The sequence below is a fragment of the Capricornis sumatraensis genome, chromosome 19 (genome assembly GCF_032405125.1).
Source record: "Capricornis sumatraensis isolate serow.1 chromosome 19, serow.2, whole genome shotgun sequence".
Lineage (NCBI taxonomy): Eukaryota > Metazoa > Chordata > Mammalia > Artiodactyla > Bovidae > Capricornis > Capricornis sumatraensis.
Genome location: NC_091087.1, coordinates 26,965,925 through 26,993,838, shown reverse-complemented (window position 1 = coordinate 26,993,838; position 27,914 = coordinate 26,965,925). Strand labels below are relative to the sequence as shown.

At 53.7% G+C, this 27,914-nt stretch overlaps 2 protein-coding genes across 2 annotated transcripts; one reads left to right on the top strand and one right to left on the bottom strand.

Annotated features, from left to right (window-relative positions):
* The first annotated feature begins 2,464 nt into the window (after positions 1 to 2,464).
* On the top strand, positions 2,465 to 19,061 carry ANPEP (alanyl aminopeptidase, membrane). The gene is made up of 20 exons (XM_068991043.1): positions 2,465 to 3,084; positions 3,612 to 3,754; positions 3,878 to 4,017; positions 4,656 to 4,782; positions 4,872 to 5,026; positions 5,292 to 5,405; positions 5,506 to 5,649; positions 5,815 to 5,880; positions 5,999 to 6,064; positions 7,641 to 7,816; positions 8,081 to 8,160; positions 9,288 to 9,421; positions 9,540 to 9,595; positions 10,892 to 11,039; positions 12,670 to 12,761; positions 13,306 to 13,416; positions 13,546 to 13,713; positions 14,702 to 14,842; positions 15,420 to 15,501; positions 18,525 to 19,061. The coding sequence occupies exons 1-20, from the start codon at positions 2,483 to 2,485 to the stop codon at positions 18,672 to 18,674; spliced, it is 2,895 nt and encodes a 964-aa protein (XP_068847144.1). The 5' UTR covers positions 2,465 to 2,482; the 3' UTR covers positions 18,675 to 19,061.
* A 5,565-nt stretch (positions 19,062 to 24,626) lies between these two features.
* MESP2 (mesoderm posterior bHLH transcription factor 2) lies at positions 24,627 to 26,852 on the bottom strand. The gene is made up of 2 exons (XM_068991565.1): positions 26,022 to 26,852; positions 24,627 to 24,896 (listed from the first exon to the last, which is right to left on the bottom strand). Exons 1-2 carry the CDS (start codon positions 26,850 to 26,852, stop codon positions 24,627 to 24,629), a joined length of 1,101 nt encoding a protein of 366 aa, XP_068847666.1.
* Positions 26,853 to 27,914: the final 1,062 nt, after the last annotated feature.

Genomic DNA, 27,914 nt, shown 5'->3' with positions numbered 1-27,914 from the left:
TTTCATACTGTTCAGAGGGTTCTCAAGGCATTCACTTAACAAATATTTATTGAGGACATCCAGTGGTGAAGAATCCACCTGCAATGCAGGGTACGTGGGTTTGATCCCTGGTCTGGGAAGATCCCACATGCTGTGGAGCAACTAAGCCCATGTGCCATGACTACTTAGCCCACTACTTAGAGCCCGTGCTCCACAATGAGAGAGGCCAACTAGAGAGCAGCCCCCTCTCCCTGCAGCTAGAGAAAGCCTGCCTGCAGCAATGCAGACCCAGGGCAGCCAAAAATAAATAAATAAAAAATTAAAACTATACATAGAAAAACCCAAGTATGTGCTGAGTGACTACTGCGTGCCTGACGCCATCAGTGAGCAGGGGCAGCCATTGACTGCTCTCATGGGGGTCTGCTGGTGGTGGGTGTGGGGGAAGCACTCAGGTCAGCACCACACAGGTCAAATGGAAAACTATGCCCAATTATAGGGCTTTGAAGAGAGGTTTGTCGTTCTCAGGACCTTGACCTGGCCAGGGAGGCCAGGGTATCTTCTCTGAGAAAGACTTGAAGAATAAATAGGGAGTAACCAGGGCAGGAGTCGGGGGAAGATGATCCAAGCAGAGAGAATTGCACGTGCAAAGGTCCTGTGGTAGATGGCCTGGATGAAGGCCAGATTGGCTAGGGTTCCACAGCAGAGGGGAGTGTGGTGAGAATGAGGTCAGGCAGTCAGCCAGCTGACAGCACTTGACTTGTGGGTATCCTTAGAAGGTTTGGTCTGAATTCTGAGAGCAAAAGGACACTTTTAAGCAGTGGTGCAAAATGATTCAATTTATGTAGCAAACTGGTTTGGTGGTGTCGTTCAGTCAATAAGTCGTGTCTGACTCTTTGCAACCCCATGGACTGCAGCACATGAGGCTTCCCTGTCCTTCGCCATCTCCTGGAGCCTGCTCAAACTCATGTCCATTGAGTCGGTGATGCCATCCAACCATCTCCGGCTCTGTCATTCCCTTCTCCTCCTGGTCTCAATCTTTCCCGGCATCAGGGTCTTTTTTCAATGAGTTGGCTCTTTGCATCAGGTGGCCAAAGTAGTGGAGCCTTCAGCTTCAGCATCAGTCCTTCCAATGAATATTCAGGGTTTGAGGAGCCCAGATGTTAGCAAGGAGTCCCTGAGGGTCTAGAAGTGCCCACATAAACAGTGAGAATGGCTTTGACTCAGGACACGGTGAGACTGGGGGGCAGGGTGAGTTGAATGTTGGGGTGGGGATCAGGCAGTGTTGAAGTCTGAGAAACTGGGCTGGTGGATGGGGGGGCGGTGACAATGAACGTCATATTCCTGTAAGAACATATTATATTGAGTATGATAAGTAATATCTTCGTTTTTCCCAGGGGTAGAATGGCTGACTTCTGGGGAAAAAGGACAAAGGACTTTCAGGTTCTACTATAATTTGTGTGCTCGGTCACTCAGTTATGTCTGACTCTTTGCGACTCCTCAGACTGTAGCCCACCAGGCTCCTCTGTCCATGGGATTTCCCAAGCAGGAATACTGGAGTGGGTTGCCATTTCCTCCTCCAAGGGGTCTTCCTGACCCAGGGTTTGAACTCACGTCTCTTGCATCTCCTGCACTGGCAGGAGGATTCTTTACCACTAAGCCACCTGGGGAGCCCTCTACTATAGTAGATGGTGTTTAATATGTTTTCTCACTAAATCTGTTCAACAAACCTGAGAAATAAATTCTAACGTGTGTATGAAGAAAGGGGTCTCGGAAATAACCTGCCCAAGGTCATGGCTGGGAAGAGGTTAAACCTCCACCAGCCTCCTCTCTTTAAAACAAAAAAAGGCAAAACAACTTCATTTCATTCTACTCAGTGTGCTGATAATTGAGGGGAAAGTTTTGGCAAGAAGGGAAAGGGAGGGGACCTGGAAGAACTCCTTGCTCTGGAAGAATGCAAGGGAGGCTGGGGCCATGGCTCTGGGGCACCCCAGGCCCTGTCCAACCACAGGGGTGCCCGACTTGCTCTTGACCCGAGCCGGAAGCCGATTCTCCCTTTCCCTCTACCTCCCACCTCCTGCCAGGGAAGTCCTAACCTCCCGGATCTAACCTCCATCCTCCTGTTTCTGTGCCCGCTGTCTCAGCTCGCAGGCGCATCCAAGCCACCTGGCTGCTACCTCTCCCTGCTGGCTGCCTGCCTGCCCTTCAGCCCTTGGTGGGGCTCCCAGGCGGCCTGTAACTGGATACCAGACACCGATTCGTCCCTTCAGGCACCCCCCGCCGAGCTGCACTCCACGCACCCTGTTTCTGGATCTGCTCTTGGAAACCTGGATAGTGCGTGTTTCCACTCAGCCCAGTGACCTTCGCCTGTCTGAGCTCTGGTTAATTTTTGCCCAGTCTTTGCAGGCTCTGGGGCCCCTCCCCTTCGGGGATATAAGCCTGGCCTGAGGCTGCCCTGTTCCCTGCCCGTTCCTGAGCCTCCCCGGGCTCCCTCCCCGTCCTCAGCATGGCCAAAGGACTCTACATTTCCAAGGCGCTGGGCATCCTGGCCATTCTCCTGGGTGTGGCAGCCCTGGCCACCATCATCGCTCTGTCTGTGGTGTACGCCCAGGAGAAGAACAAGAATGCCGAATGTGGCACGAGCCCCACGGGCCCCACGGGCCCCACAACCACCTCGGCCACCACCGTGGACCAGAGCAAGCCGTGGAACCGGTACCGCCTCCCCACAACCCTCTTGCCCGACTCCTATAGGGTGACGCTGAGGCCCTACCTCACTCCCGACGAGAACGGCCTGTATATCTTCACGGGCTCAAGCACCGTCCGCTTCGCCTGCAAGGAGTCTACAGACGTCATCATTATCCACAGCAAGAAGCTCAACTACACCACCAACAATGGGCACTTGGTGGTCCTGAGGGGTGTAGGGGGTGCCCAGGCCCCCGAAATCGACAGGACCGAGCTGGTGCTGCTCACAGAGTATCTGGTGGTGCACCTCAAGAGCCCGCTGGAGGCGGGCAAGATGTATGAAATGGAGACCACCTTTCAGGGGGAGCTGGCCGACGACCTGGCGGGCTTCTACCGCAGCGAGTACATAGACAACAATGCCAAAAAGTGAGTCAGAGGTGGGCCTGCCAGGTGGGGGCGGATCCTAGACGCCGGGGCAGAGCGGGATCCTGGGGGCCAAGGAAGGGCTGGGATTCGGAGCCTTTGAATGTTCCAAAGCCCTTGGCTGGCCCATCGGTCCATCCAAAGTTCCCAAGACAATCAGCCGTTTCCCCCCCACCCCACTCAATCGGGAGTCAGGGATGAACAATGAAAGCCACCTTGGACAGATAAGAGAACAGGCTCTGAGGAGAGAAATGTGCCAGTGTCTCCCGGCTAATACAAGATGGGGGCAGCCAGGACTTTGACCGTGAGTCCAGAAGGAGTTCTGATCACCCGTGTCAGCTGGCCTGTCAGCCTCGAGGTGGCCTAGGAGAGGAAAGGGGGGGTGGGGGGTAAGGGGACAGGGATGAGACCAGGCAGCATCTGTGAGCCTGCCCCCCTGCACACCCAGCCACAGCCTGCAGCCCCTACCCTGCACACCCACGGGCACAGACACTCTGTGGGCACATCCTCTAACCCCCTGCTCTGGGCAGGGTGCTGGCCACCACGCAGATGCAGTCGACAGATGCCCGGAAGTCCTTCCCCTGCTTTGACGAGCCCGCCATGAAGGCCACATTTAACATCACCCTCATCCACCCCAAGGAACTCACAGCCCTGTCCAACATGCCACCCAAAGGTGAGCAGGTCTGGCTGCGGCCTCATGGCCTGGGCCTGGGAAAGCCGACCCTCCCCCCCAGGGCTGGGGTGCAGGGGCAGGGGGTGGGGCACACCTCCACAGGCCTGCATGCTCCCTGACCAGGTCCCAGTGTCCCACTTGAGGGAGAGCCCGACTGGAACGTCACTGAGTTTGAAACCACGCCTGTAATGTCCACGTACCTCCTGGCCTACATTGTGAGCGAGTTCACAAGTGTGGAGTCACAGGCGCCCAGTGGTGTCCAGGTATGAGGCCCAAGCTCACCTCGCCTTCCCCAGGGTTGGTCTTGGCCTGGGAGACATTCCTGTTTATCCTCATCCTGGTCCCAGCCCCTAGGCAGTGTGTGCACCCCAGCTCTGAGTCATCTTGGGCAGGTGTCTTTAGTTCTCTGAGCCTCAGTCTCTGCATCTGGAAAGTGGGACCCTCCTCATTAGCGGGGGCTTCCACAGTAGCTCAGTGGTAAAGAATCCGCCTGCAGTGCAGGAGCCGCGGGAGGTACAGGTTCAATCCCTAGGTAGGCAAGATCCCCTGGAGAAGGAAATGGCAACCCGCTCCAATATTCTTGCCTGGAGAATCCCCATGGACTGAGGAGCCTGGCAGGCTACAGTCCATGGGGTTGCAGAGAGTCAGACACAACAGAAGCGAATTAGTATGCACCCCTAATGAAGGGAGTTCCCGATTCCTGGGTGCCAGAGAGTCGCCATGGCTCATTCCCCGTAGGCCCCTCCCTACGGCTCTAAGAGAGACACCCCCACTCCACACACTCCCTGCTGACCAACTTCCCAGTTTAACCTGGTTGGTCACCAGCCTGCCAGACTCTGGGACTTGGTCCACTTGCACGGGACCCAGGAAGAGCCCCTGACCTCTCCTATCCTCTTTGCAGATCCGGATCTGGGCTCGGCCAAAAGCAACTGCAGACAGGCATGGCCTTTACGCCCTGAATGTGACAGGTCCCATCCTGAACTTCTTTGCCAATCATTACAATACAGCCTACCCACTCCCCAAATCTGGTGAGTGAGGGGCCTTGCGTTGGGGGAAAGTGAATGGGTCTCCCCCTTCATTCCCGGAAGCCATCCTGCCAACCACCTGGCCTCCCCAGACCAGATTGCCCTGCCTGACTTCAACGCCGGTGCCATGGAGAACTGGGGGCTGGTGACCTACCGGGAGAACGCGCTGCTCTATGACCCTCAGTCTTCCTCCAGCAGCAACAAAGAGCGAGTAGTCACTGTGATTGCTCATGAGCTGGCCCACCAGGTATCCCCCCATCATGGGGAGCCCAGACCAAGAACATGGGGGGCTCCAGGGGGAGATGGCCCAAGTCATGGCTATGTCCTCAGAAGCTGAGAAGGGAGTGGGGATTCCACCTGGCCAGGGGGTTCGGGGAGGAGTCAGGATGAAGTCAGTAAAGCCTCCAGCTCAAGACTGGCGTGTGGGGAGCATTTGGGAAAGGGTAGCCCTGAATGTCGTTAGTGACCGCGAGGTCTGAGTGATTTGCTGGGCTGACCCCTTTCCCTTACAGTGGTTTGGGAACCTGGTGACCCTGGCCTGGTGGAATGACCTGTGGCTGAATGAGGGCTTTGCCTCCTACGTGGAGTACCTGGGAGCTGACTATGTGGAGCCCACCTGGAATCTCGTGAGCCCCCTGCCTGGGGACCGCTGGGGTCTGGGATGGGCGATGACCTGGGTCACCCCTTCCGAGGCCAGTCCCCTGATTGGCTGTTGGGGGTTTGCAGAAAGACCTCATTGTGCCGAACGATGTGTACCGTGTAATGGCTGTGGACGCACTGGTCACCTCTCACCCACTGACCACCCCTGCCGACGAGGTCAACACCCCTGCCCAGATCAGCGAGATGTTCGATACCATCTCCTACAGCAAGGTGCTGCCCAGCCCCCATGCTGGTCCTCCGACAGTCGAGGGGTGGGTGGGGAGGGCGGCAGGGGTTCAGCCCCCCAGGGCTCCGGGAGCACCCGCCCAGCCTGATGGGGACACAGGGTCCCCCGGCTGGCTCGACACAGCCTCTTGAGCTCCCTCCTCTCCACAGGGAGCCTCAGTCATCCGGATGCTCTCGAATTTCCTGACTGAGGACCTGTTCAAGAAGGGCCTGGCGGTGAGGATCCTCGGCCAGTCACGGGGTGGTGGTGGGGGGGTGTTTCCCTGGCCTCACAGAGGCTGTGGCCAAGCCTGGGGCCACAGCTCTGCCCTCACAGAGCTCTGTCTTTCCACAGTCCTACTTGCAGGCCTTTGCCTATCAGAACACCACCTACCTGAACCTCTGGGAGCACCTGCAGATGGTCAGTACCAATCAGCCCTCCTGAAGACGTTCTGTGGGGGTCCTGAGATGCTGAAAGCCCCAGGGCCGGCAGCACCCCCGTGGGAGAGAAGGTGCCCAGCTCCCCTGCTTACCCCACCCCCCAGGCAGGATGTCTGGAGCCTGGCCTGCTCATTGGCTGCTCCTCTGTAAAGTGGGTGCAGCGATGGCTCCTTGAAGGAGGTGTGGCCAGAGCCTGGGTCATGAGCCTGGCAGGTGGCCCCTCCCCACCTTGCACTATAGTGAAGTTTATGAGGGGAGCTGGGGAGCACCCTCCTCTGAGTGTTGAGGAAACGGGCTCTCACGTTTCCCAAGACCAAGCCATCATCTCCCTGGAACTTTGGAGCCAGTCATTCACCAGCCCAGCACTCCTGGCTGCCCTGTGCCCCACCCAGCCCCTCCCAGGCACCACTTTGCACACACCAGCACCCTCAGCACGCCCTCTGACCCTCCCATCCAGCCCCACTTCACATTCCTGTCCACTCAGACCCCTAGGGGCCCTGTCTGGGGCAGACCCTCTGACCACTCCTACCCTCCCACCTGGCCCTCTCCGCCTCTCCTGAGCCTGGCGTCTGCACCCTCTCCATCACCCTCCGTCATCTCCCACCCCTTCTCTGTGGCCCTGGTCAGCCTGGCTGACCCCTCCATGTGCCTGCACGCCATGACCAGCCTGACCAGGGAGGGGAGACACCAGGCCTTGTCACAGAGTCACAGGTGGGCTGCTGGGCCCTCCTGGCTGATCTCCAGCCCAACATCCCTCTGTCGTGAGCCTGGTCCCCACCCCCACCTCCCGCAGCCTCAGTCCCTCTCCTCTGCTTCCACTGTCTGCCTTGCCCAACCTGTTTCCTTCACACCGACACCCCTCCAAGCTGCATCTCCCCCTTCCTCTCCCCCGAATCCCCTCTCTCTGCAGCCCCCCAGAGATCCTGTCCCTCTCAGCTTGCGCCTTCTGATAGCATCTTCTGCCCTCTACCTATGCTCTTCTTAGTTTTTTATTTTCTCCGTTATTAACAAATGTGGTTGTTTTTTTGTTATTATGAAAGCCATAGGCACACGTGAGAAAAGGTTTAAGACAATAACAACCATCCTAAGCCCATCCCCAGACCCCCACCCGTGTGTGTTTCCTTCACATCGCCCACAGCCCTCTGCTTCTCCCTGCCTGTGACTTGGGGACACTGGTTTCCCTTTATCTCTGTCTCTTCCCCTTGCCTGTCTTCCCAGATTTGTTCAGGCTGAGCCATAGGCCATCCTGGGTGCCCCTCCCTGGCACACACGCACCTCAGGCTTGATCACAGAATGTGGGGTTTGGGGAGGGCATGCAGACTTCCTTAATCAACACAGAATGAACCAGAGGCTGGAAAGCTCTTGGCTCGTCCAGCGCTGGGCAGCTGAGAGGAGGGCGAGGCAGGCTGGGAGCCCAGCTACAACCTCGTGGCCCAGTGCTCTTCCACTGCCTCCCAGCAAGGTGGCACCCTAAGGAGAGGGCAGGGGTGCAGGGGAGAATGGCAGGGGGGAGGATGGCCGTCCGCTCATGGTTGCACCATCGCCCTCTGCCCAAGGCCGTGGACAGTCAGTCGTCCATCATGCTGCCAGACACCGTGAGTGCCATCATGGACCGCTGGACCCTTCAGATGGGCTTCCCGGTCATCACCGTGGACACTAACACAGGGACCATCTCCCAGAATCACTTCCTCCTTGACACCAGCTCCACTGTCACCCGCCCCTCAGAGTTCAAGTGAGCAGACGGGGTCACCGAGACAGGCGTCCCAGGGAGGTTCTTAGGGGCGGTTGCCGTGAGATCCTCCGACCGTAGCAGGGCCTGGCCCGCTGTGGCCCCTGCCATAGTGGTTGGTGTCAGTCTAGCTCCTGGGCCAGGAGGAGGGGGGCATTTAGTGCCAGAGTCAGGCAGAAACTGGGAGCCTGGGCAGGACTGTTTTCTGCTGGCAGTGGCCAAGAGCTGCCGTTTCTCACCCTTGGCCTCTGGGATTTCTTGTTCCAGCTATCTGTGGATTGTTCCCATCTCATCCATCAGAAATGGCCAGCCGCAAGAACACTACTGGCTTCGGGGCCAAGAGAGAAGTAATCCAGCCCTCCCCTAGGGGACAGTAACCCCCAGGCCATCCTGCCAGCTCCTGGCCCTGTTCTGGGGTTTTGGCAGGCCTCATCCTTGGGGGTGTCCATCGTCCTTTGGAGCCAGCTTCTTTAGTTCTAAGTTCTACTCTGTTGTTGCCCAGCTGTGGGACCTCAGTCAAGTTACCATCTGTCACTGGTCTCCCATTTCCCCATCTGTAAAATGGGGCTGGAGACATCTACCCGCATTGAGTTGTATGAAGATTAAGGGAGAGGATTCCCGTGAAATATTCACAACAGTGCCTGGCACGCAGTATGCACGGTCCTGCTCAGCCAGGCACCGAGGGAACCAAGGTCAGGTCAGGCCATCCCCTGCCTAAGCCAAGGCTACAGATGGAGGGAAGGGAGACAAGCCATTCGTACCTCCTGGAGCTGTGCCGAGTGCTCAGTCAGAGGCGTTTATGGCCTCTGGGGCAGGTGGGCAGAGATCAGAGAATAAGGAGGCTTTCCCTTCATGGAGAGGTGAGGAAAAGCTTTCTGGAGGAGCTGAATTGAGTCAGAGGACTAGCAGGTGCTCACCGGGCTAATGGTGGCAGAGAGAAGCCGCCCAGGCAGAGTCAATAGCAGTGCGAGTCTTGAGGTAGGAGAGAACGTGGGGACTGAGCTTGGCTGAGACAGAGGAGCAGCCTTGAGGTGACTCTGGCCCCTGCCAGCTGCAGGAGACAGTGTCCTCAGGCCAGGAGGAGCCAACGTGATTGAGTCTGATCTGCAGGCATGGAAGGAGCCCCTCCAGCTGCCGAGAGGGGCTGGAGAAGGAGCAGTGGCCTGGGAAGCTGAGTCTGAGCTGCAGAGGGTATTGCCGATGGAGTTGTCCCAGCGGGTGTCACTGGCCCGGCCACTTAGGTTCACAGATGGCAACTGGTCTGTCCAAGGTCACCCGTCAGAGTTTGTCCAGGCACCTGGTCCCACCCTTCTTCTCCACCCCTCACCTTGGTGTGGGCCCAGCGGCCTGAGGGCCAGCTGCTGCCAGGCTGCCCGGGAGGCGGTTCTGCCGAGGCCTGGGGAGGGGAGAGCCCCGGTCAGGTCAGCCTGGGGCCTTCTGAGCAGCCCCTCCCAGCTCTGGTCTCTCCCCACAGACCAGAGTGACCTCTTCAAAGCCGCAGCGGACGACTGGGTCCTGCTGAACATCAACGTGACGGGCTATTACCAGGTGAACTACGACGAGAACAACTGGAAGAAGATTCAGAATCAGCTGATGTCAAGGCCAGAGGTGGGTGCCTGCTGGCCCATGCGTCCCCTGCCCAAGGCCCAGTCCCAAGATGGCAGCCCAGACTGCAGGGCCTGCCCCATGGCCCGCCTGAGGTCACACGCTCTGTTGCCCCTTCTAGAACATCCCTGTCATCAACCGGGCGCAGGTCATCTACGACAGCTTCAACCTGGCCAGGTGAGTGCCTGCCCCTCCTCCCTTGGGGCCCCCGGCTCAGCCGCGGAAGCCCGGCGACTTGGCAAGTGTGACTCTATAGTGAGAGCCCGTGCTCCCTTCCGTGGTCCTCATCGTGTGCCAGGAATGGGGTGCGGGCTCCCTGTGCTTCGGGACGCCCCTCCCTTGGCCCCACAGCCCCAGACAGTATCACCATTCAGCCCAGAGTTTCCAGAGAAGGAATCAGAGTCTCAGAGTTTGAGCATCTTGCCTGAGGTCACACAGTAACTCATGACAGCCAGATACAGATCTGTCCAACTCTGGAACTCCAGTGTGCTCCACCACACCCAGGTTTTCCTGAGGGCTCCCTGTGGGTCAGGCTTCCAAGGTGGCACTAGTGGTAAAGAACCCACCTGCCAATGCAGGTAACTTAAGAGACTCGGGTTCGATCCCTGGCTCAGGAATATCCCTGGGAGGAGAGCATTGCCTAGGGAATCCCATGGACAGGGGAGCCTGGCAGGCTACAATCCATTGAATTGCACAGAGTTGAACACAATTGAAGTGACTAAGCCCACATGTGTGCCCCTGTCTCTCTCTTGAGTCACTCAGTCGTGTCCAACTCTTGTAACCCCATAGTTTATAGCCCGCCAGGCTCCTCTGTCCATGGGATTCTCCAGGCAAGAATACTGGAGTGGATTCTGTTTACTTCTGTTGGGGATCTTCCCAACCCAGGGATCGAACCAATGTCTCCTGCACTGCAGGCAGATTCTTTACCCTTTACCGACTGAGCTATGAGGGAGGTCAGGCTAAAAAACCTGGGAAGGACATGACAGGAGAGAGGCAGGCATAGATAAACAGAGATATATTGAGCAGCTGCTGTGTGTGTAAGCGCCGGCAGGTGCTAAGTTCTTTGATGTAAGTTGATGTCACCCATAGACATGGACATTTATGAACAGATGGCCTGAGAAGGTGGAGGGAGGAAATCTGCCTCCCTCCAAGAGGTGGGCAGAGCAGAGAGCAAAGGCCTCTTGTCTTTTTGAATCTCAGATCTGTCTCTTAAGGTCTATGTGGGCTTTGGCAAGGTACGTCACCTCTCTGAGCCTCAGTTTCCTCATCTGTAAAATGGGGATAATGAGCAAGGGAATGTGACTGGGAGTGGGTGCACGTCCATTACCCCTCCCCCCAGCTCCACCCGAGGTGAATGCTGGAGCTGGCCCATTTGGGCCTCTGGGACCTTAAGCTCTGGAAGGGGGCTGGGATTCCCACAGAGAGCCCAGGCTGGGTAGGGGTGCTTACTTGATCCCCTCTATCTGTTCCCAGTGCCCGCACGGTCCCTGTCACCCTGGCGCTGAACAACACCCTCTTCTTGAAAAATGAGACAGAGTACATGCCCTGGCAGGCAGCTGTGAGCAGCCTGAACTACTTCAAGCTCATGTTCGACCGCACAGAGGTCTACGGCCCCATGCAGGTACGTGCGAGGGGCCTGCCAGCGTCCAGTTCCCCAGTGCCTGAAATGATGCCACGAGGCAGTGAGTAGAAATATTGCCTGGAGTGGTGAAGCGCTGCACCCGGTCTTTGGTGGTGGTGAGAGAGCAGGAGGGATGGAAGGGTGAAGGGAGCAGGGACTGAGAAAGTGAGCAAGTTGGGCCCGGCAAGAAATGGAAAGACTTCTAGCAAAGTTGGCTAAATCTGGAAATTAGCACTATCAGAAGGCAACAGAAAAAGGCACAGTACAGGAAGGGGATGGGAGTGGGGGCAAAGCCTTCAACCTGTTGTGTGGCCTCCGGCAGTCCTCTTCAGCCCAAAAGAATCCTCTGTGAAAAGAGCGGGCCTCTGCTTGCCTAGCAGATGTTAACAGTTTGGAAGCTTGAGGGGAAGGTAGAGGGAAGGGATGGGGGGATGGCGGCAGGGGGCGGATCAGAGGCAGAGGCGAATTGCTTGCTCTGTATCCATAACTGAATGCAGAGGGATGGTCACTGCAGTGTGGTTTATAAAAGACAAGAAAACCGAAAACACTTAAATGCCCAACAGCTGGGGACTGGTTAAGTAAGCTAGAATATCCATTTGATGGAATATTATGTAGTCATTGGGCTTCCCTGGTGGCTCAGTGATAAGGAATCTTCCTATAATGCAAGAGACGCAGGTTCCATCCCTGGGTCAGGAAGATCCCCCCCGGAAAGAGAATGGCAATCCACTCCTGTATTCTTTTTTTTTTTCATGTATTTATTTTAATTGGAGGATAATTTGTTTATAATATTGTGATGGTTTTTGCCATACATCAATATGCATCAGCCTTAGGCATACACCAAATGATTCTCCAGTATTCTTGCTTGGAGAATTCCATGGACAGAGGAGCCTGGCGGGCTACAGTCCATGGGGTCTCAAAAAGTAGGACAAGACTGAGCAACTAACTCTTTCTTAACACTTTGGGGTGGTTAGTATTTTCTGCTTATGCTTTATGGAATTTTCTAAGTTCCCCACAATAAAGGCAGAATACTTTCAATCGGGCGGTGGGGGATGGTAGGCCCTAAAACGATATTAGGAAATAGTGACACTTAGACATGGAGTGTCAGAACTGGTGGAGGCTTTGAGGAGAAAGAACCTCAGATCAGTCACCTGAAACCTGGACTAGTGCCGCCCCTTGGAGTACTATCTGGCCTTGGGTTACTCCCTTAGCCTCTGGCCTCTTGCTTCTGTAACCATTAACCCTTGCTATGCTTGCTCACTCACGTCAGAGGTTCCGTGGGGCTCCAGGTGGATCAGGCTTGAGTCTCCTCTTTGATTTTTTAAAAAAATATTTATTTACTTACTTACTATTTGGTTGTGCCAGGTCTTAGTTTTTAGTATATATTTACTTACTTACTCACTTATTTGGCTGTGTTGGGCCTTAGCTGCAGTGCACGGGATCTTCATTGCATCATGGGGGATCTTCCCTTGTGGCACTAGGCTTAACTGCCCCAAGGCATGTGGGATCCTAATTCCCTGGCCAGGGATGCAACCCAAGCTCCCTGCATTGTGAGGCAAATTCTTAATCACTGGATCACCAGGGAAGCCCCAAGAGTCTCCTCTTTGAAGCTATTCATGTTTTCTTTCCCCAGAATTACCTCAGGAAGCAGGTTGAACCCATCTTCCTACATTTTGAAAATCTCACCAAAGGCTGGACTGAGATCCCAGAAAACCTGATGGACCAGTGAGTATGACCTGTCTTGGGTCTGGAGACCACAGGTGGCCCAGACACCCTGACCTGGGAAGTCCAGAGCAAGTTCCCACAGCATCCTCCTCGGAACTTCCCAATTCCTGGCTAGACCAGGGCCACCAGTCAGGGAGGAAACTGCCCCCTTCCTGACCCCACCCAGGAATGGGGGGCCCTGCCCCTAGGCTCTGTGTGGCCTGTGAACCCGTCTGGCCTCTGTGTGAAGGACCAAACTAAACCTCCCTGGTCCCCTCCCTGGCATGGTCATGCAGATTCTAGGTGTTAAAGTGGGGCTGGGGTCTGTGCCAGCCCTCCCTGGGCTGCACAAGGCAAGAAGCAAAGCACCCAAAGGGGAGGTGGGCTGTGGCCTTAGAGCCCCACACCAGCTGCCCTGCCTGGAGTTATATGCCAGCAGGTGGGCTACAGTCCACAGGGTCGCAAAGAGTCAGACACGACTGAAGTGTCTGAGCATAAGTACGAGCACGAGGAGTCAGGAGTCAGGGCCAGGCATGCTGACAGAGTGTCATCACCCCCGGTGCAGATACAGCGAGATTAACGCCATCAGCACTGCCTGTTCCAATGGGTTGTCTAAGTGTGAGGAGCTGGCCAAAACACTTTTCAGCCAGTGGATGAGCAACCCTGAAGTTAACCCGTGAGTGTGTCCCCTGCTTGTCCCCTGATCTTTATCTGTCCCTCAAGCTCACAACCCTGTCCTCATTAGACCCTCGTTCCCCGCCCCCTTGCTGCTTCTCCACCCCTGACACCCCCAACTCCATGCCAGGATCAACCCCAATCTGCGGTCCACCATCTACTGCAACGCCATCGCCCAGGGCGGCCAGGCAGAGTGGGACTTTGCCTGGAATCAGTTACAAAAAGCAGAGCTGGTTAATGAAGCTGACAAACTCCGCTCAGCGCTGGCCTGCACCAACCACGTCTGGCTCCTGAACAGGTGAGGACCAGAGCTGGATGGGGCTGGATGAGTTCCCCTCCCACCGGAGACCAGGGTCCCAACGTGGGGGAGAAGGAACCAGCCAGCCACCCACACTTTCCTTCGTGGGATCCTTCCTAGCCCGTACAGTGGGGCAGTGTGTTTCCCATTTTACAGATGAGGACACAGAGGCTCAGAGAAGCAAAACAACTCGCCCGAAGTCCAGAAGCTTTGCTAAGTAAAAAAAAAAAGCAACAACTAAGATTTGAGTCTGGATCTGGGTCCACATCCTCTGCTTTTAACTGCTGCATTTCTCCTGGCCTTTACCTCTCTCTCAAGGGTCCTGGCACAGGCTTCCCTGGGGGCTCAGTGGTAAAGAATCCACCTGTGGTGCAGGACACCTGGGTTCGATCCCTGGATCAGGAAGATTCCCCTGGAGGAGGAAATGGCAACCCACTCCAGTATTCTTGCCTGGGAAATCCCATGGACAGAGGAGCCTGGTGGGCTACAGTCCACGGGGTCGCAAAAGAGTCGGACATGACTTAGGGACTAAACAACAAGAGCCCTGCTGCGGATGGACCTGAGTCCTTCTGGACATCCAGCTGGGCACCCCCAAACCCTTGGATGAGGGCTCCTGGCTCCCACTGTGTGCCTCATTGCCATCTCCTGGACTTCAGGAATGAAGAGCCACCCTCAGTGTCAAAGACAGGAGTGGCCACTCTACCTGATATAGGAATCACCCCTTCCTTCCTTCATTCATCACTAGATACTTATCAGATACCTGGTCTGTGCCAAGCATGACACCTGGCATAGCCAGTGACCCTGCTCAGGGGACTCAGGGTCCCATCTATGAGAGGGAGGTAGGACCAAGGAGGCTTCAGCCTGCAGCATTCTGAAGGGATGTTGAGAAGATGCAGGAGAGGAATGCAGGAAAGGACGAAGGATGAGTGTGGGGGGGCGGGGGCAAGCAGGGTCCTTTTACTCACTGCACAGCATGCTGACCTCACAGGTACCTGAGTTACACCCTGAACCCCAACCTCATCCGGAAGCAGGACGCCACCTCCACCATTACCAGCATTGCCAGCAACATCATCGGGCAGTCTCTGGCCTGGGACTTCATCCGAAGCAACTGGAAGAAACTCTTTGAGGAGTGAGTCTGCCAAGAGTCTGTTAGGGGAAGCGCCCACCAAGGCTGGGTCCCCTGGGGGTAGGGGTGGGTCCCCTGTGTGCGCCAGACCCCGCAGGGTCAGGAGTAGAGAGCAGACACTGCATTGGAGAGAACCTAGGGGCTTCCCTGGTGGTCCAGGGGTTCAGACTCTGTGCTTCCAATGAAGGGGGCTCAGGTTCAATCCCTGGTCAGGAAACTAAGGTTTCCACATGCCTCGCAGTACAGCCAAAAAAAAAAAAAAAAAAGCCATGAAAAACAGACAAAACAAAAAACCAAATGAATCCAGCTTGAGGTCTGGAGGGCAGGAATTGAAAGACAAGGCGGTGGGGTACGGCCGTCCCTTTTCCCTCTGGGGGGAAGAAAGTCTACCTGGTGGGAGTGTTCTCTGAAGAGATGGGAGCAAGGACATGCGGCCAAGCCTGGGTCCGGGTCCCTGGCGGTGTCTCTGTGGTCGTGTCGCCGCCTTGTGTCTGTGAGACAAGGACGGCCACAGAGTGGCCTGCCAGCCACTGGACATTTTTGCCCGCCCCCATGACGCCTCTCCCCTCCTGTCCTGCAGTTATGGCGGTGGCTCCTTCTCCTTCTCCAACCTCATCCAGGGTGTGACCCGAAGGTTTTCCACTGAGTTCGAGCTCCAGCAGGTAAGAAGCCTGGGACCCTGGGGCTCATGTCTCGGGGGCAGCCGCCACTCAGCTCCCACCAAAAGGCAGGGGCTGTTCATAAGGCAGCGGGGCTCCATGCGGTCAGGCCTTCTTCATGTACAGAGGAAGCTGGGTATCCAGACTTCTTAAATGTCATAGTTCAATCGCAGTTATTCATCTTGGAATTTTTGTATTGGCAAAAGGTAAAGGGAGTAATAAAATGAACCTCCACGTACCCATTATTCGGATTGAATAATTATCAACGTTTGCCGACACTTTTTTTTAGGGGAAGACAATTTTCAAGCAAATCACTGATATTATATAATTTCACTTGTAAACACTTTAGTCATATCTAAAAGAAAAAGTTAAAACAATTTATCATTAGCAAACCAAGAAAATGAACAATTCCTTACTATAATCCTATACCCAGGCCATTTTCAAATTCTCTCTCTCTCTCTTTATTTTGGCCATGCCTTGGCAGCTGGCAGGATCTTAGTTGCCCAACCAGGGATCGAACCCATGACCCCTGCTTTAATTAAGAGTGCAGAGTCTTAACCATTGGACTGTCAGGGAAGTCCCTTATTACACATTTTTGAGTCAATCTCTGTTTTCACTACTCTTGAATGTATTCCTAGGAGTGGAATTGCTGGGTCATTTGATAACTATGTTTTTTGAGAAACCGCCAAAATGTTTTCTAAAGCAACTGCATCAATTTACATTCCCATCAGCAATGTAGGAAGGTTCCAATTTCTTTATGTTTTGGGGAAAATTGTTATTTTTCTTTTTTGTTTAAAAAAAAGTTTTACATCCCGTAAAGTGTATCTCATGGTTATGAGTTTCATTTCTCAGATAACTCATGATGTTGAGCATCTTTTCATCTGCTTTTTGGCCATTTGTATATCTTCTTTGGAGAAATATATTCAAATCCTTCATTCAGTTTTTCATTAGTGTATTTGTCTTTTTATTGTGAGTTATGAGTTCTTTATATATTCTAGATACCAGGCCCTTATTAGACACATGATTTGCAAGTATTTTCTCCAATTTTGTGAATTGTCCTTTCACTCTCTTTACAATGTCTTTGATACACAGAAGTTTTTTTTATTTTGATGAAGTCTAATTTACTATTTTTCTTCTGTTGCTTGCGCTTTATGTGTCATATATAAGAAACAATTACCAATCTGAAGTCACATCTATGCTTCTTACTAAGATTCTTATCATCTTAGCTCTTACATTTAGGAGTGATCAGTTTGACTTGATTTTTGTGTATGGTGTAAGGCAGAGGTCCAGCTTCATTCTTTTGCATGTGACTATCCAGTTGTCCCAGTCCCATTTATTTAAAGGACTATTCTTTTTTTGTAATATTATTCATTTAAAAAATTGTCATTGGAGTATAGTTGAGTTACAATGTTGTATTCGTTTCAGGTGTGCAGCATGGTGAATCAGTTATACATATACATATATTCATTCTTTTTCAGATTCTTTTCTCATACAGGTTATCATAGAATATTGAGTGGCGTTCCCTGGTTGTCTAGCTTATATATAGTGGTAAATTCGAAGTTCCTGATTTCTCTCTCCCCAACCCCCATGTTTCCCCTTTGGTAACCATAAATTTGTTTTTCATATCTGTAAGTCTTTTTCTGTTTTGTAAATAAGTTCATTTATATCATTTTAAAAATTAGATTCCACATATAGTGATAATATACATTTGTCTTTCTCTGACTAACTTCACTTAGTGTGATAATCTCCAGGCCCATCCATGTTGCTGCAAAGGCATTATTTTGCTCTTTTTCATGGCTGAGTAATATTCCCTTATATACACGCACCACATCCTCTTTACCCATCCCTCTGTTGATAAAATGACTATTCTTTCACCTATTGAACGATCTTGGCACCTCTGTTGAAAATCAACTGACTATAAACGTTAGGGTCTGTTTCTGGACTCTGTTATTTCACTAATCTATCCTTTTGTATTTAGGTTAGCACAGTGTTGTCTTAATTGTCACAGATTTGTAGTGAGTTTTGAAGTTTGGATGGTAAGCCCTCCAACTTTGTTCTTTTTCAAAGTCATTTTGCTATTCTGAGTCTTTGTATTTCTTTATGGATCAGCTTGCCAATTTCAGCAAAAAAGGATAGTTGAAATTTAGCTGGGATTGCACTGAATCTGTGGATCAATTTGGGGAGCATTTCCACGTTAGTAATATTAAATCTACCAATTCATTAACATGGATTTATTTAAGTCTTTTTTCCCCTTTTATTTAGGTCTTCTTAATTTTTCTTAACAATATTTTGTAGTTTTCCACATACCAGTCTTGCACTTCTTTTGTCAAATTTATTCCTAAGTGTTTTATTCTTTTTGATGCTGTTGTTAATGGAACTGTTTTCTTAATTTCATTTTCAGATTTTTCACAGCTAGTGTATAGAAATCCAATTAATTTTTGTATGTTGATCTTGTATCCTGCAAACTTGTTGAACTCAAGTTTTAATAGCTGTGCTTTTTTTCCCTTTCAATTCCTTGGGGTTTTCTGCATATAAAATTGGGTCATCTGTAAATAGATATAGTTCACTTTTTCCTTTCTGGATGCTTTTAATTTCATTTTCTTGCTTAATTGCCATTGCTACAATGTCCAGTACTAACACATATTTTAATCTTAAAAAAAAAATCCACTTATTTGCTCAAGCAGTCAGGTCATGTGTGCTATAGAAATGGCCACATTTTGAATTTGGCTGCTTGCTCCCTTGTGGTGCCTGTTTAATTTGTCCTCTCCTCCCTTGATTGGATTAAGATTGTATTTCAATTAAAAACAGAGGACCAGCTCAATGAAGAACCTCACAATGAAGTCCAAATACACATAGGAGCCTGGTTGACCCTTGGGGCTGTCATTTTTGACCTCTGCCAGTGAGAGGGAAGGACTCCCTACCCTAGGGGCTCTAACATGGCCAGGAGGGGTAGAGGACCTGGCAGCCCTCTCCTCGGGGCTGTTAGAGACCCAGCCTGAGGCTCAGAAGCATCCTTTTCCTGGCAGCTGGAGGAGTTCAAGGAGAACAACATGGATGTCGGCTTCGGCTCAGGAACACGGGCTCTGGAGCAAGCCCTGGAGAAGACCAAAGCCAACATCAAGTGGGTGAAGGAGAACAAGGAGGTGGTGTTAAACTGGTTCACAGAACACAGCTAAACAGGCTCTGGTCCTTACATTCACCCAGTCCCTGTGTGAGATGCCCACGTGCCCCTGTCCCAGGGACCCACGGCAGGGCCCCTGTTTCTGAAGCCTGAGGCACCAGCGTCCTCCCCTTGGGGACAGAGTCTCTGGCCCATGTTCACTCCACTCTTCCCAGGGGACCACTCCAGTTTCTGATGCTCAGACTGTCCAAGTGCCTCCCAGCTCCTGCCCCTCATGCCAATGGCACCCCAGGCTTGGCATGGCTCCTGTTGCCCAAGGCTCTGGGTCTGATCTCAGGGAGTCCAGCTCCAGGGTCAGATGAGAAGCCCTCAGTGGATGATGGATGGCCTTGGGGGGCTGCCCTGTGCCGTCTCCTGTCCTCCCCTAAAGACCCTGGAACTGAAAAGTCTACAGAGCACCAGATCTGTATATTTTTTTCTAAGATAAAATGTAAATAAAAGATTTCTAGATGAGCTTCCAGACTCATTACTGAACTTGAGCAGAGTGGGTCTGCACATAGCCCAAGGGCATGTCCTGCCACCTTCCCAGGATCCCAGGGTGACATATCAGTTTTTTAAAAATTAATTTTTTAAATTTCGGCTGCGCTGAGTCTTTGTTGTGGTACACGGGCTTTCTCTAGTGGTAGCACGCAGGCTCTCTAGTTGCTCTGCGGTGTGTAGGATCTTAGTTCCCGAAGCAGAGATCAAACCTGTGTTCCCTGGACTGGAAGGTGGATTTTTAACCACTGGACTATCAGGGAAATCCTTCAATTTCTTAACTGGTTGTTTTCAAGAGTAGCCTACAGAAGAAGACAGGTGCCCTCCAGATCACCTGGGGCAGCCAATGATCAGGGCCAACTCCGAGGAGAAGGTCTGGGACCAAGAGGGCTGCTCGGACCACATTGCCTTTGGTGGAAATTTCTTGGCAAGGGAGGCCCAGCTGAGTGCCCAAGGCTGCTGGGGGTGGGGGTGGGGGTGGGGCAGGGGAAGCATAGAGGGTGGGAACATACAGCCCAGGCACCTCAGGGGTCACCGTCAGTTGACATCACCTGTGAGCTGCTCCAGGCAGTGTTTCTCCACCCTCTAGGCTTTGGTTTCCTCATCTGCAGTATAAAGACATTTTATATCATAGAGTTGGCTTCCCAGGTGGCGCAGTGGTAAAGAATCCGCCTGCCAACGCAGGAGATGCGGATTCAATCTCTGGGTTGGGCAGATGCCCCGGAGAAGGAAATGGCAGCCCACTCCAGTATTCTTGCCTGGAGAATTTCATGGACAGAGGATCCTGGTGGGCTACAGTCCATGGGGTCACAAAGAGTCAGAATGACTGAGAGCCTGAGCAAACATGCATGCATGTCATTACGGTTGGTGTGTGGATCTAAGAAGAGTCAAGTACTTAGCGCACAGTCTGACATTTAAGGAGAGCTGTCTCCTGCTCAAGGCCCCATTGGTCCTTTTCCCTCCTAGCCTCTTGTGAGCAGCTCGCGCCAGCAGGCCTCCGTCCAGGAAGGCTCCTCTGCGCTCCATTGCCTTCTGCATATCAAAAGGTGGGGCGGGGCCAGCCTCGGTTGTGGGTCCCTTCACCAACCAGGAGGCTCCCCCCAGCCCAGCCCCTGTGGACCAGCCCTTCCTGTCGCCAGGGCTCAGTGGCTGCGGCTGGCACTTGACCTTCTGGGTTCCCCACTGGAGAAGGGACCAGACCCGCCATCTAGGGTCCCCGGGGGAGAGCTGGCCCCCGGGTAGAACAGTCAGCAGGGACTGTAGTCTCCGAGCCTGGCACTGCTAGGCGTTTATGCGCATTATCTCATTTGCTTCTCAACAGGGAGATAAGGACCGTCTTTATCTCAGTTTTGAGATAAAGAAACTGTGGAGCAGGAATATTAAGACTCAGGCTCTAATGCGGAGGGTGTTTGCTATGACCAGTGTGTTCTCTTGGCAAAACTCTATTAGCCTTTGCCCTGCTTCATTCTGTATTCCAAAGCCAAATTTGCCTGTTACCCCAGGTGTTTCTTGATTTCCTACTTTTGCATTCCAGTCCCCTATAATGAAAAGGACATCTTTTTTGGGTGTTAGTTCTAAAAGGTCTTGTAGGTCTTCATAGAACCGTTCAACTTCAGCTTCTTCAGTGTTACTGGTTGGGGCATAGACTTGGATTACCGTGATATTGAATGGTTTGCCTTGGAAATGAACAAAGATCATTCTGTCCTTTTTGAGATTGCATCCAAGTACTGCATTTCAGACTCTTTTGTTGACCATGATGGCTACTCCATTTCTTCTAAGGGATTCCTGCCCACAGTAGTAGATATAATGGTCATCTGAGTTAAATTCACCCATTCCAGTCCATTTTAGTTTGCTGATTCCTGGAATGTCGGCATTCACTCTTGCCATCTCCTGTTTGACCACTTCCGATTTGTCTTGATTCATGGACCTGACATTCCAGGTTCCTATGCAATATTGCTCTTTACAGCATCAGACCTTGCTTCTGTCACCAGTCACATCCACAACTGGGTATTGTTTTTTGCTTTGGCTCCATCCCTGCATTCTTTCTGGAGTTATTTCTCCACTGATCTCCAGTAGCATATTGGGCACCTACTGACTTGGGGAGTTCCTCTTTCAGTATCCTATCATTTTTGCCTTTTCATACTGTTCATGGGGTTCTCAAGGCAAGAATACTGAAGTGGTTTGCCATTCCCTTCTCCAGTGGACCACATTCTGTCAGGCCTCTCCACCATGACCTGCCCGTCTTGGGTGGCCCCACACGGCATGGCTTAGTTTCACTGAATTAGACAAGACTGTGGTCCGTGTGATTAGACTGACTAGTTTTCTGTGATTATGGTTTCAGTGTGTCTGCCCTCTGATGCCCTCTCACAACACCTACCATCTTACTTGGGTTTCTCTTACCTTGGACCTGGGGTATCTCTTCAGGGCTGCTCCAGCAAAATGCAGCCGCTGCTCCTTAACGTGAATGAGGGGTATCTAATATGGAAGCGATCCTCCATTTGGGGATGTGGTAGTTACCTGCTCGTCACCTGACTGCTCACAGCACTGGCGTTCACGACACCTGTGTGGCTGAAGGAACTATGTCCGGAGGATGCCAAAGGGACAGGCAGAGCCAGAGACCTGTTTGCAGGTGGTAGGCAGAACAAGAGGTGACTAGAAGTCCAGTCGCTCAGTCTCAGTCCAGAGCTTTGTCTGCAGGTGGATCCACCTCTCCCAGCCAGCAGGTGATGGCATGGCCTTAAGATGAGCCAGAAGCAGCAGGGGGTGGTGCCCTCTCTCACCTCCCCACCCTCCAGGAGACGCCTCAAGAGGCATGTCCTCTGCACTGCAGGATCATTGAAAGGCCTAGGAGAGGTACTCAGCAAATTTCCAGTCTCCTGTGGATGGTGCCTGGGTCCCCAGGAAGGTAGGGGTAGACCAGTCATCCCAGGAGGGGCCAGCCTCCCCTGCAAGGCACTTCGTGGAGGTGCAGCCAAGAGCAGCTCTGCCTGGGATGGAGCCATAAATCGAGGCAAGGAGCTGATGATCCTGAGAGGCAGGGCTGAGCCTGCACTCCCAAAGGGTAAGGACAGGGGTAGGGGACTGACCTAACCCCCCGGGCCCTGCCTCCCCCACTCCGGCAGCAACTAGGAAGTGTCCCAGGCAACTCCAGCTGGGGCGACAGCAGCCTTTTGCCTCTGCCTTTGTATCTCCCAGAGGAACATCTCTTGAGGGGAGTTGGGAGAACAGGGTTGCCAACTTCTAGAAGACGCTCAGCTCTGGCTGCTGCTGGTGGGAGCTCCACGCCAGCCCCTGACGATGTCATTAGTGACTGGACCAGGAAGTACTTCTCTCTGTCCCTGTAAAGACTATGCCTAGACAGGTGGGAGCCAAAGGAAGGAGACGGGCGGTTATTCAGCTCCACCTTCTGTGCAGGCGCTGTGAGACTGTGGAGCCAAGACCTTGGGTCTTCTCAAGAAGGAAAGAGCACTGGACAGGGAGTCAGGGGCTTGAAGTTCCAACCCAGCTAAAGGGCTGGATAGAGTTCTCCTCTCTCTGGACCTGTTTTCATAAAAATGAAAGAGCAAAAAATATCCATTGCTCCTGGACCTGGCTGGGCCTCAGCCCCAGGTTCCCAGGTCCTGGCTCCATGCACTGAATCACACTCTCAGGGTGGGACCCTGGAACCAGATGATTCAAACTGTTATTGAGGTGAGGGGACCACTGGACTGGAGCATCTCTGGGGTTACGTAACTCCATCCAGGTGTTCTGCATTGAGCTTTTGTTGTTGTTGTTTAGTTGCTAAGTCGTGTCCAACTCTTTGTGACCCCATGGACTGTAGCTCGCCAGGCTCCTCTGTCCATGGGATTCCCTAGGTAAGAATACTAGAGTGGGTTGCCACTTACTTTTCTAAGGGATATTCCCGACTCAGGGATCAAATCCACATCTCCTACATTGATAAGCAGATTCTTTCCCACTGAGCCACCTGGGAAGCACTGAGCAATTACCATGTGCCAAGCCTAAGAACCCTGAGAGGTAGGGTTTATAGTCTCCACAGCTGAGGAGACAGAGGCTCAGGGAGGTTTTGAAGCTTGCCCACAGTTAAACAGAGTTAAGAGCTGAATGAATGTACACCCAGGGCAGTGGCATCCTGTGTCCATCTCCTTGCTGTATGCAACCTTGGCTGAGGTTTCCTCCTCCTCTGAGGGGGCTGGCAGCTCCTACAGAGGGCCCTGAGGTAGGAAACAGAACCCACTTCTGAAAGGTTGGGGGACTGGTCACCTAAACCAGTTCCTCTTTTAAGAGATGGAGAAACTGAGGCACAGAGGAGTGACTTGCCTGGGGTCAAAGGGCACATCAGCAGACAGCGGGTCAGATGGGAGGCCCCGCGTGTGGGAACTCATGCTCTGCTCTTCTTCCTGCCCCTCTCTCACAGTGCACCATTAGAACGGCCCCCAGCCTGGCTCCATTTCCATGAGGCTGCCATAAAGACCGAGGAAGGCTCTGACTAGGCTGTCTCATGGCAGTGCCGATAAAATAATACACTGGGCCTAACCCATGGGAAAAGACGCCGATGCTGAAAAAGACTTAAGGCAAAAGGGGGTGGCAGAGGATGAGATGGTTGGATGGCCATGAATCTGAGCAAATTCTGGGAGACAGTGAAGGACAGGGAACCTGGCATGCTGTAGTCCATGGAGTTGCAAAGAGTTGGACACAACTGAGCGACTGAACAACAGCACACGGGAGCCACACACAAGCACCTTTTGGGAAACAATTCCACCTAACTGTGAAAGAGCCCTGTGGGTCAGCAGGAATGCACCCAGGAGAATGGGAAAGGGCCACAGTAGTGGAGTTGAGGCAAGGGGACAGACCCAAGTGTTAACCCATCTTGCCCAGCGGACCAGGTGGAGCCCCTGCATGATAATTACTGTCAAATTGGCAATTGAGGGCCTACATCAACCTCAGTAGGCCTAGATTCCCAGTGGGGAAAAGCAGCATGACTTGTTCCTTGCTCTATGGAAACATTTTTACTTTTCCAGAAGCAATAAAAACCCAGGTAGACAGAAGAAAAACAGACCACACCAATTTTTTTTTTTAAGAAGTACAAAATCTAAGCATATAGATTTCTTCTCACTCCCACCCCACCCACCCCCCACCCCCCGTCCACTCCCCTACCAGTCCCAGCCTGGCCAGCCACTGTGGTCAAGTAACCACCATCTTACTGCCACTCAGGCTGTGCCCTGCAGAGCACTGGACATTCTAGGGGATGTCGAGGAGTGGAGGGACTGCCCCAGCCCCGACTTCAGCCAGGGAGGTGACCCCCTATCTGCTTTAAACACTGCTTCTATGAAAGACATCACTTGGAAAAGGGATCCTTGATAAAAGAAAGCCTGAATACTACTGAAGTAGCCAATGATGTGGGCAGCCTACACTACAGGCCTGATTCCTGGCTGAAAAGGGGGGTGGCCTTTACTATTGGCAGGCAAGGCCATTAGTAGAACATGCCCAGGTGAGTCCCCGCCAAATCTTCTTGCCAAAATTCAGGGCAGCCGCTGAGCGGAAGGCCTGAGTTCTGGGGAAGGCTTTCCTCACTGAGCTGGAGGGTAGGGCCTGGTCCCTGGTCCTCCGAGTTGGGCAGCACCTCTGGAGGGTGGCTCCAGGATCCCCACTGGGTCTGAGGCTGGAGTCGCTGGCAGGCAGGGCGGGGCAAGAGAGGAGGGGTTTCTGGCAACAGACAGGACTCCGGAGACACAGAGATACCCTGAGGGAGAGAAGAGCAGCAGGTTAGTGGGCCACTGCCTCAGGCCCTGAAATCCCAAACCTGAAGGTTGCCCACAGTGTGGCTGGCAGCTGCTGAACGGCCCTGGGGCCATAGATGCGCTGAAGGACAATGGTTAAGGGTACAGGCTCTGGAGACACACTGCTGCTGCTACTGCTGCTAAGTTGCTTCAGTTGGGTCCGACTCTGTGCGACCCCATAGATGACAGCCCATCAGGCTCCCCCATCCCTGGGATTCTCCAGGCAAGAACACTGGAGTGGGTTGCCATTTCCTTCTCCAATGCATGAAAGTGAAAAGTGAAAGTGAAGTCGCTCAGTCGTGTCCGACTCTTCACAACCCCATGGACTGCAGCCTACCAGGCTCCTCCGTCCATGGGATTTTCCAGGCAAGAGTGCCATTGCCTTCTCCGGGAGATACACTGCCAGGGTTCAAATCCCAGCTCAGCTACTCACTAGCTGTGAGAACTCGTGGATAACCTCTTTTAGTCTCAGTTTTTTCCTCTAAAACACGGTGATGATGACAACAAAACCCACTTCATAGGGCTGCTGGAGGGCTGATGAGTTAATACACGTAAAGTACCAAGAATGGGGTTGGGCACACAGTAAGCATTCAGTAAATCTCCTTTATCAATATGCTCTTTTATGGAAGCTTGAGGAAAACTTGAAGGTCACCAGTTCCAAGCCCATCTACTTAGGAAGCCCCTCCCCCTGGGACAGCCAGGCCTCCCCTCCATTCTCACCGCCCCCGACCTCCCGGCAATACGGAGCGCGGAGCACCAGGAGGGAACTTCCTGAAGGTCCCCGCTACCTTCCACCCTGCAGTCTTGCAAGCAAGTCTTAAGATCCCCCCTCCTCCACATGGCTGTGAAGGCGTTTAGGTAGAGGTGGGGGTGGCCTTAACTTCCCAGGGGCCCACCCGTCTCCCCAAGGAGGTTAGGGTCCTCTTCATCCCTCCGCTTCAGTTTCTCTCCATCCCTAATCAGGATTAGGTAACCCGGGATCTAAAAGGCATGAGATTCTCGGGAGACCAGAGCTTACTCACCCCCTCCGTTTCCAATCGAAGCCTGGGGACCACTCCGAGGGAAGTGGCGAGAGCCTGGGCGCGCACCTGGTACACTGCAGCCAGCTCCAGAGACGCGGGGGGCGATGTCCAGGGCGTGGGCTGGTTCCGGGGCTCTGGGGGTGTCTGCGTTCCACAACAGGCTTGAGGCGGCGTCCAAAGGGTCGCATCAGGGGCTCTTCCTTGAGAGAGCTGCGGGGGCGACTGCATCCCAGGGCAGTAAGGGGGTGTCAGCCAGGGTCCCATGTCGGGGACCCTGCTCCCCAGGCGCTCGGGCGCCGCTAGGGCCTCGGGGCGGACGGGCGGGGACCCGCAGGACACCGCGGCACCGGCGGCCGAGCCGGAGCAGCAGCCTTGCCTCTGCGCCTCCGCGGAGCCGCCGTCGGGGCACAGCGCACAGCCCCGAGGGGGCGCCGCGACACTGCGCTGCCGGCGCCGGCGCTGCAGGTTGTCCTCGCTGAGGCCCAGCACGGCCGACAGGTGTCCGATGTAGCGGATGGCCAGGCGCAGCGTCTCGATCTTGGTCAGGCTCTGGCCGGCGGGCGCCACGGATGGAGGCAGGAAGCGGCGCAGCTCGTGGAGGGCGCGGGCGAGCGTGCGCATGCGCAGCTTCTCGCGCTCGCTGGCGCTCTGCCGCTGCCCGCCTGCCGGCCGGCTGCGCGCTCGGCTGGGCGCCGTCGAGGCGGCCTCTGCCGCGCCGCGGGCTGCGGGCACGGGCTGCGAGGGCCTGCGGGCGCGGTCGCAGGGGCATGAGCCCGAGGAGTCCGAGGAGGAGGAGGCCGGGGACGTGGAATCCGAGTGGCCGACCCAGCCCCAGCCCTGAGGGAAGATCCAGTGCTCGTGGCCGAGGAGGCTCTGCAGAGGAGGCGACTGGGCCATGGCCGGGGCTGGCTGCGGGCTCCTCGAGGCAGGCCGGGCCGGCCACCTCCAGGACTGAGCTTTTATTCGGACCGAAGGTGCGAGGTGGACCCCCGCCAGGTTGCGGAGACGTGTCAAAACCCACAGAGCCCAGGGAAGGTCTGGGCAGGGGGGCCCTGGGAAAGCGGGCCCATTTGCGGAGGTGTGGATTCTGACTCCTCTGGGGGGCTCTAATGGAGGTCCCTGCTGCCGGGGGAAGTGTGGGAGGAACAATTCGCATCTGGATGGAGCCGCGACGCTTCTCACCGTGTTCCCACCCACCCCGCCTCGTCCACTGCTCCGGTGCGTGCCCGGACCCGGACAGTGGTGGGCAGTGGCACCGTCTGGGGGCGGCCAGGCAGCCCCTCAAATGACTCATGGACCCTTGCAAAGAGTGGCCGCCTCCCTCATCACCACCCTCCGGGAGGCTGTGCCCAGTAACTCCCACCCAAGTGCCTAAAATTGTGCGGGGTAAGGCGTCAAGATAAATGCCGCGGGACTTGCTCACAGTGATGGCGGGAGAGGGGGTTGGGGAAAGGAGCGGAGGTCCAGGTGGACCCTTCCTGGGTTCCCAGAACCCGCACTTGCTGCTTCTCCGAGTGAGACTGAGAAGGTCATCTCACTGTCCACAGTTTCTTTCCCTGAAAAATAGGACAGAGCCAGCAGCCCAGAGAAGAGACAGGGAGCGTAGTGGGTGATGAAAATGAGGGAGGGTGGGCCCCCAGGCGGGCCTGAATCAGATCCTCCTTATTTGCTGTGTGACCTTGGAGAGTTCATTTAACTCCTCTGAGGCTCATCCTCATGACAGTAATAACATAAAATACCTACCACCTAGGATGATTGCTGGTGCTAAATGGAACCATCTATGGGACCACTTAGTAGAAGCCTGGCAAGTGGGCTAAATGTTTGCTACTATCATTTTCTAAAGAAGGTATCAATATTTATGTCTCAAGATGCTTGTGGGCATTAACCATTTAATTCATATTTGTTTAGCAACTTATGAATGTCACGCATGCCAGAGTGAACAAGAGAGTTGTGGTCTCT

What these genes read in the sequence shown, in the direction of transcription:
- ANPEP (XM_068991043.1), top strand. Translation starts at nt 2,483, where the DNA reads ATGGCCAAAGGACTCTACATTTCCAAGGCGCTGGGCATCCTGGCCATT. An exon ending in CACGTCTGGCTCCTGAACAG is followed by an intron (nt 13,714 to 14,701) that starts GTGAGGACCAGA and finishes CTGACCTCACAG; the next exon opens with GTACCTGAGTTACACCCTGA. An exon ending in TGGAAGAAACTCTTTGAGGA is followed by an intron (nt 14,843 to 15,419) that starts GTGAGTCTGCCA and finishes CCTGTCCTGCAG; the next exon opens with TTATGGCGGTGGCTCCTTCT.
- MESP2 (XM_068991565.1), bottom strand. Translation starts at nt 26,852, where the DNA reads ATGGCCCAGTCGCCTCCTCTGCAGAGCCTCCTCGGCCACGAGCACTGG. An exon ending in AGCTGGCTGCAGTGTACCAG is followed by an intron (nt 24,897 to 26,021) that starts GTGCGCGCCCAG and finishes TCTCTCCCTCAG; the next exon opens with GGTATCTCTGTGTCTCCGGA.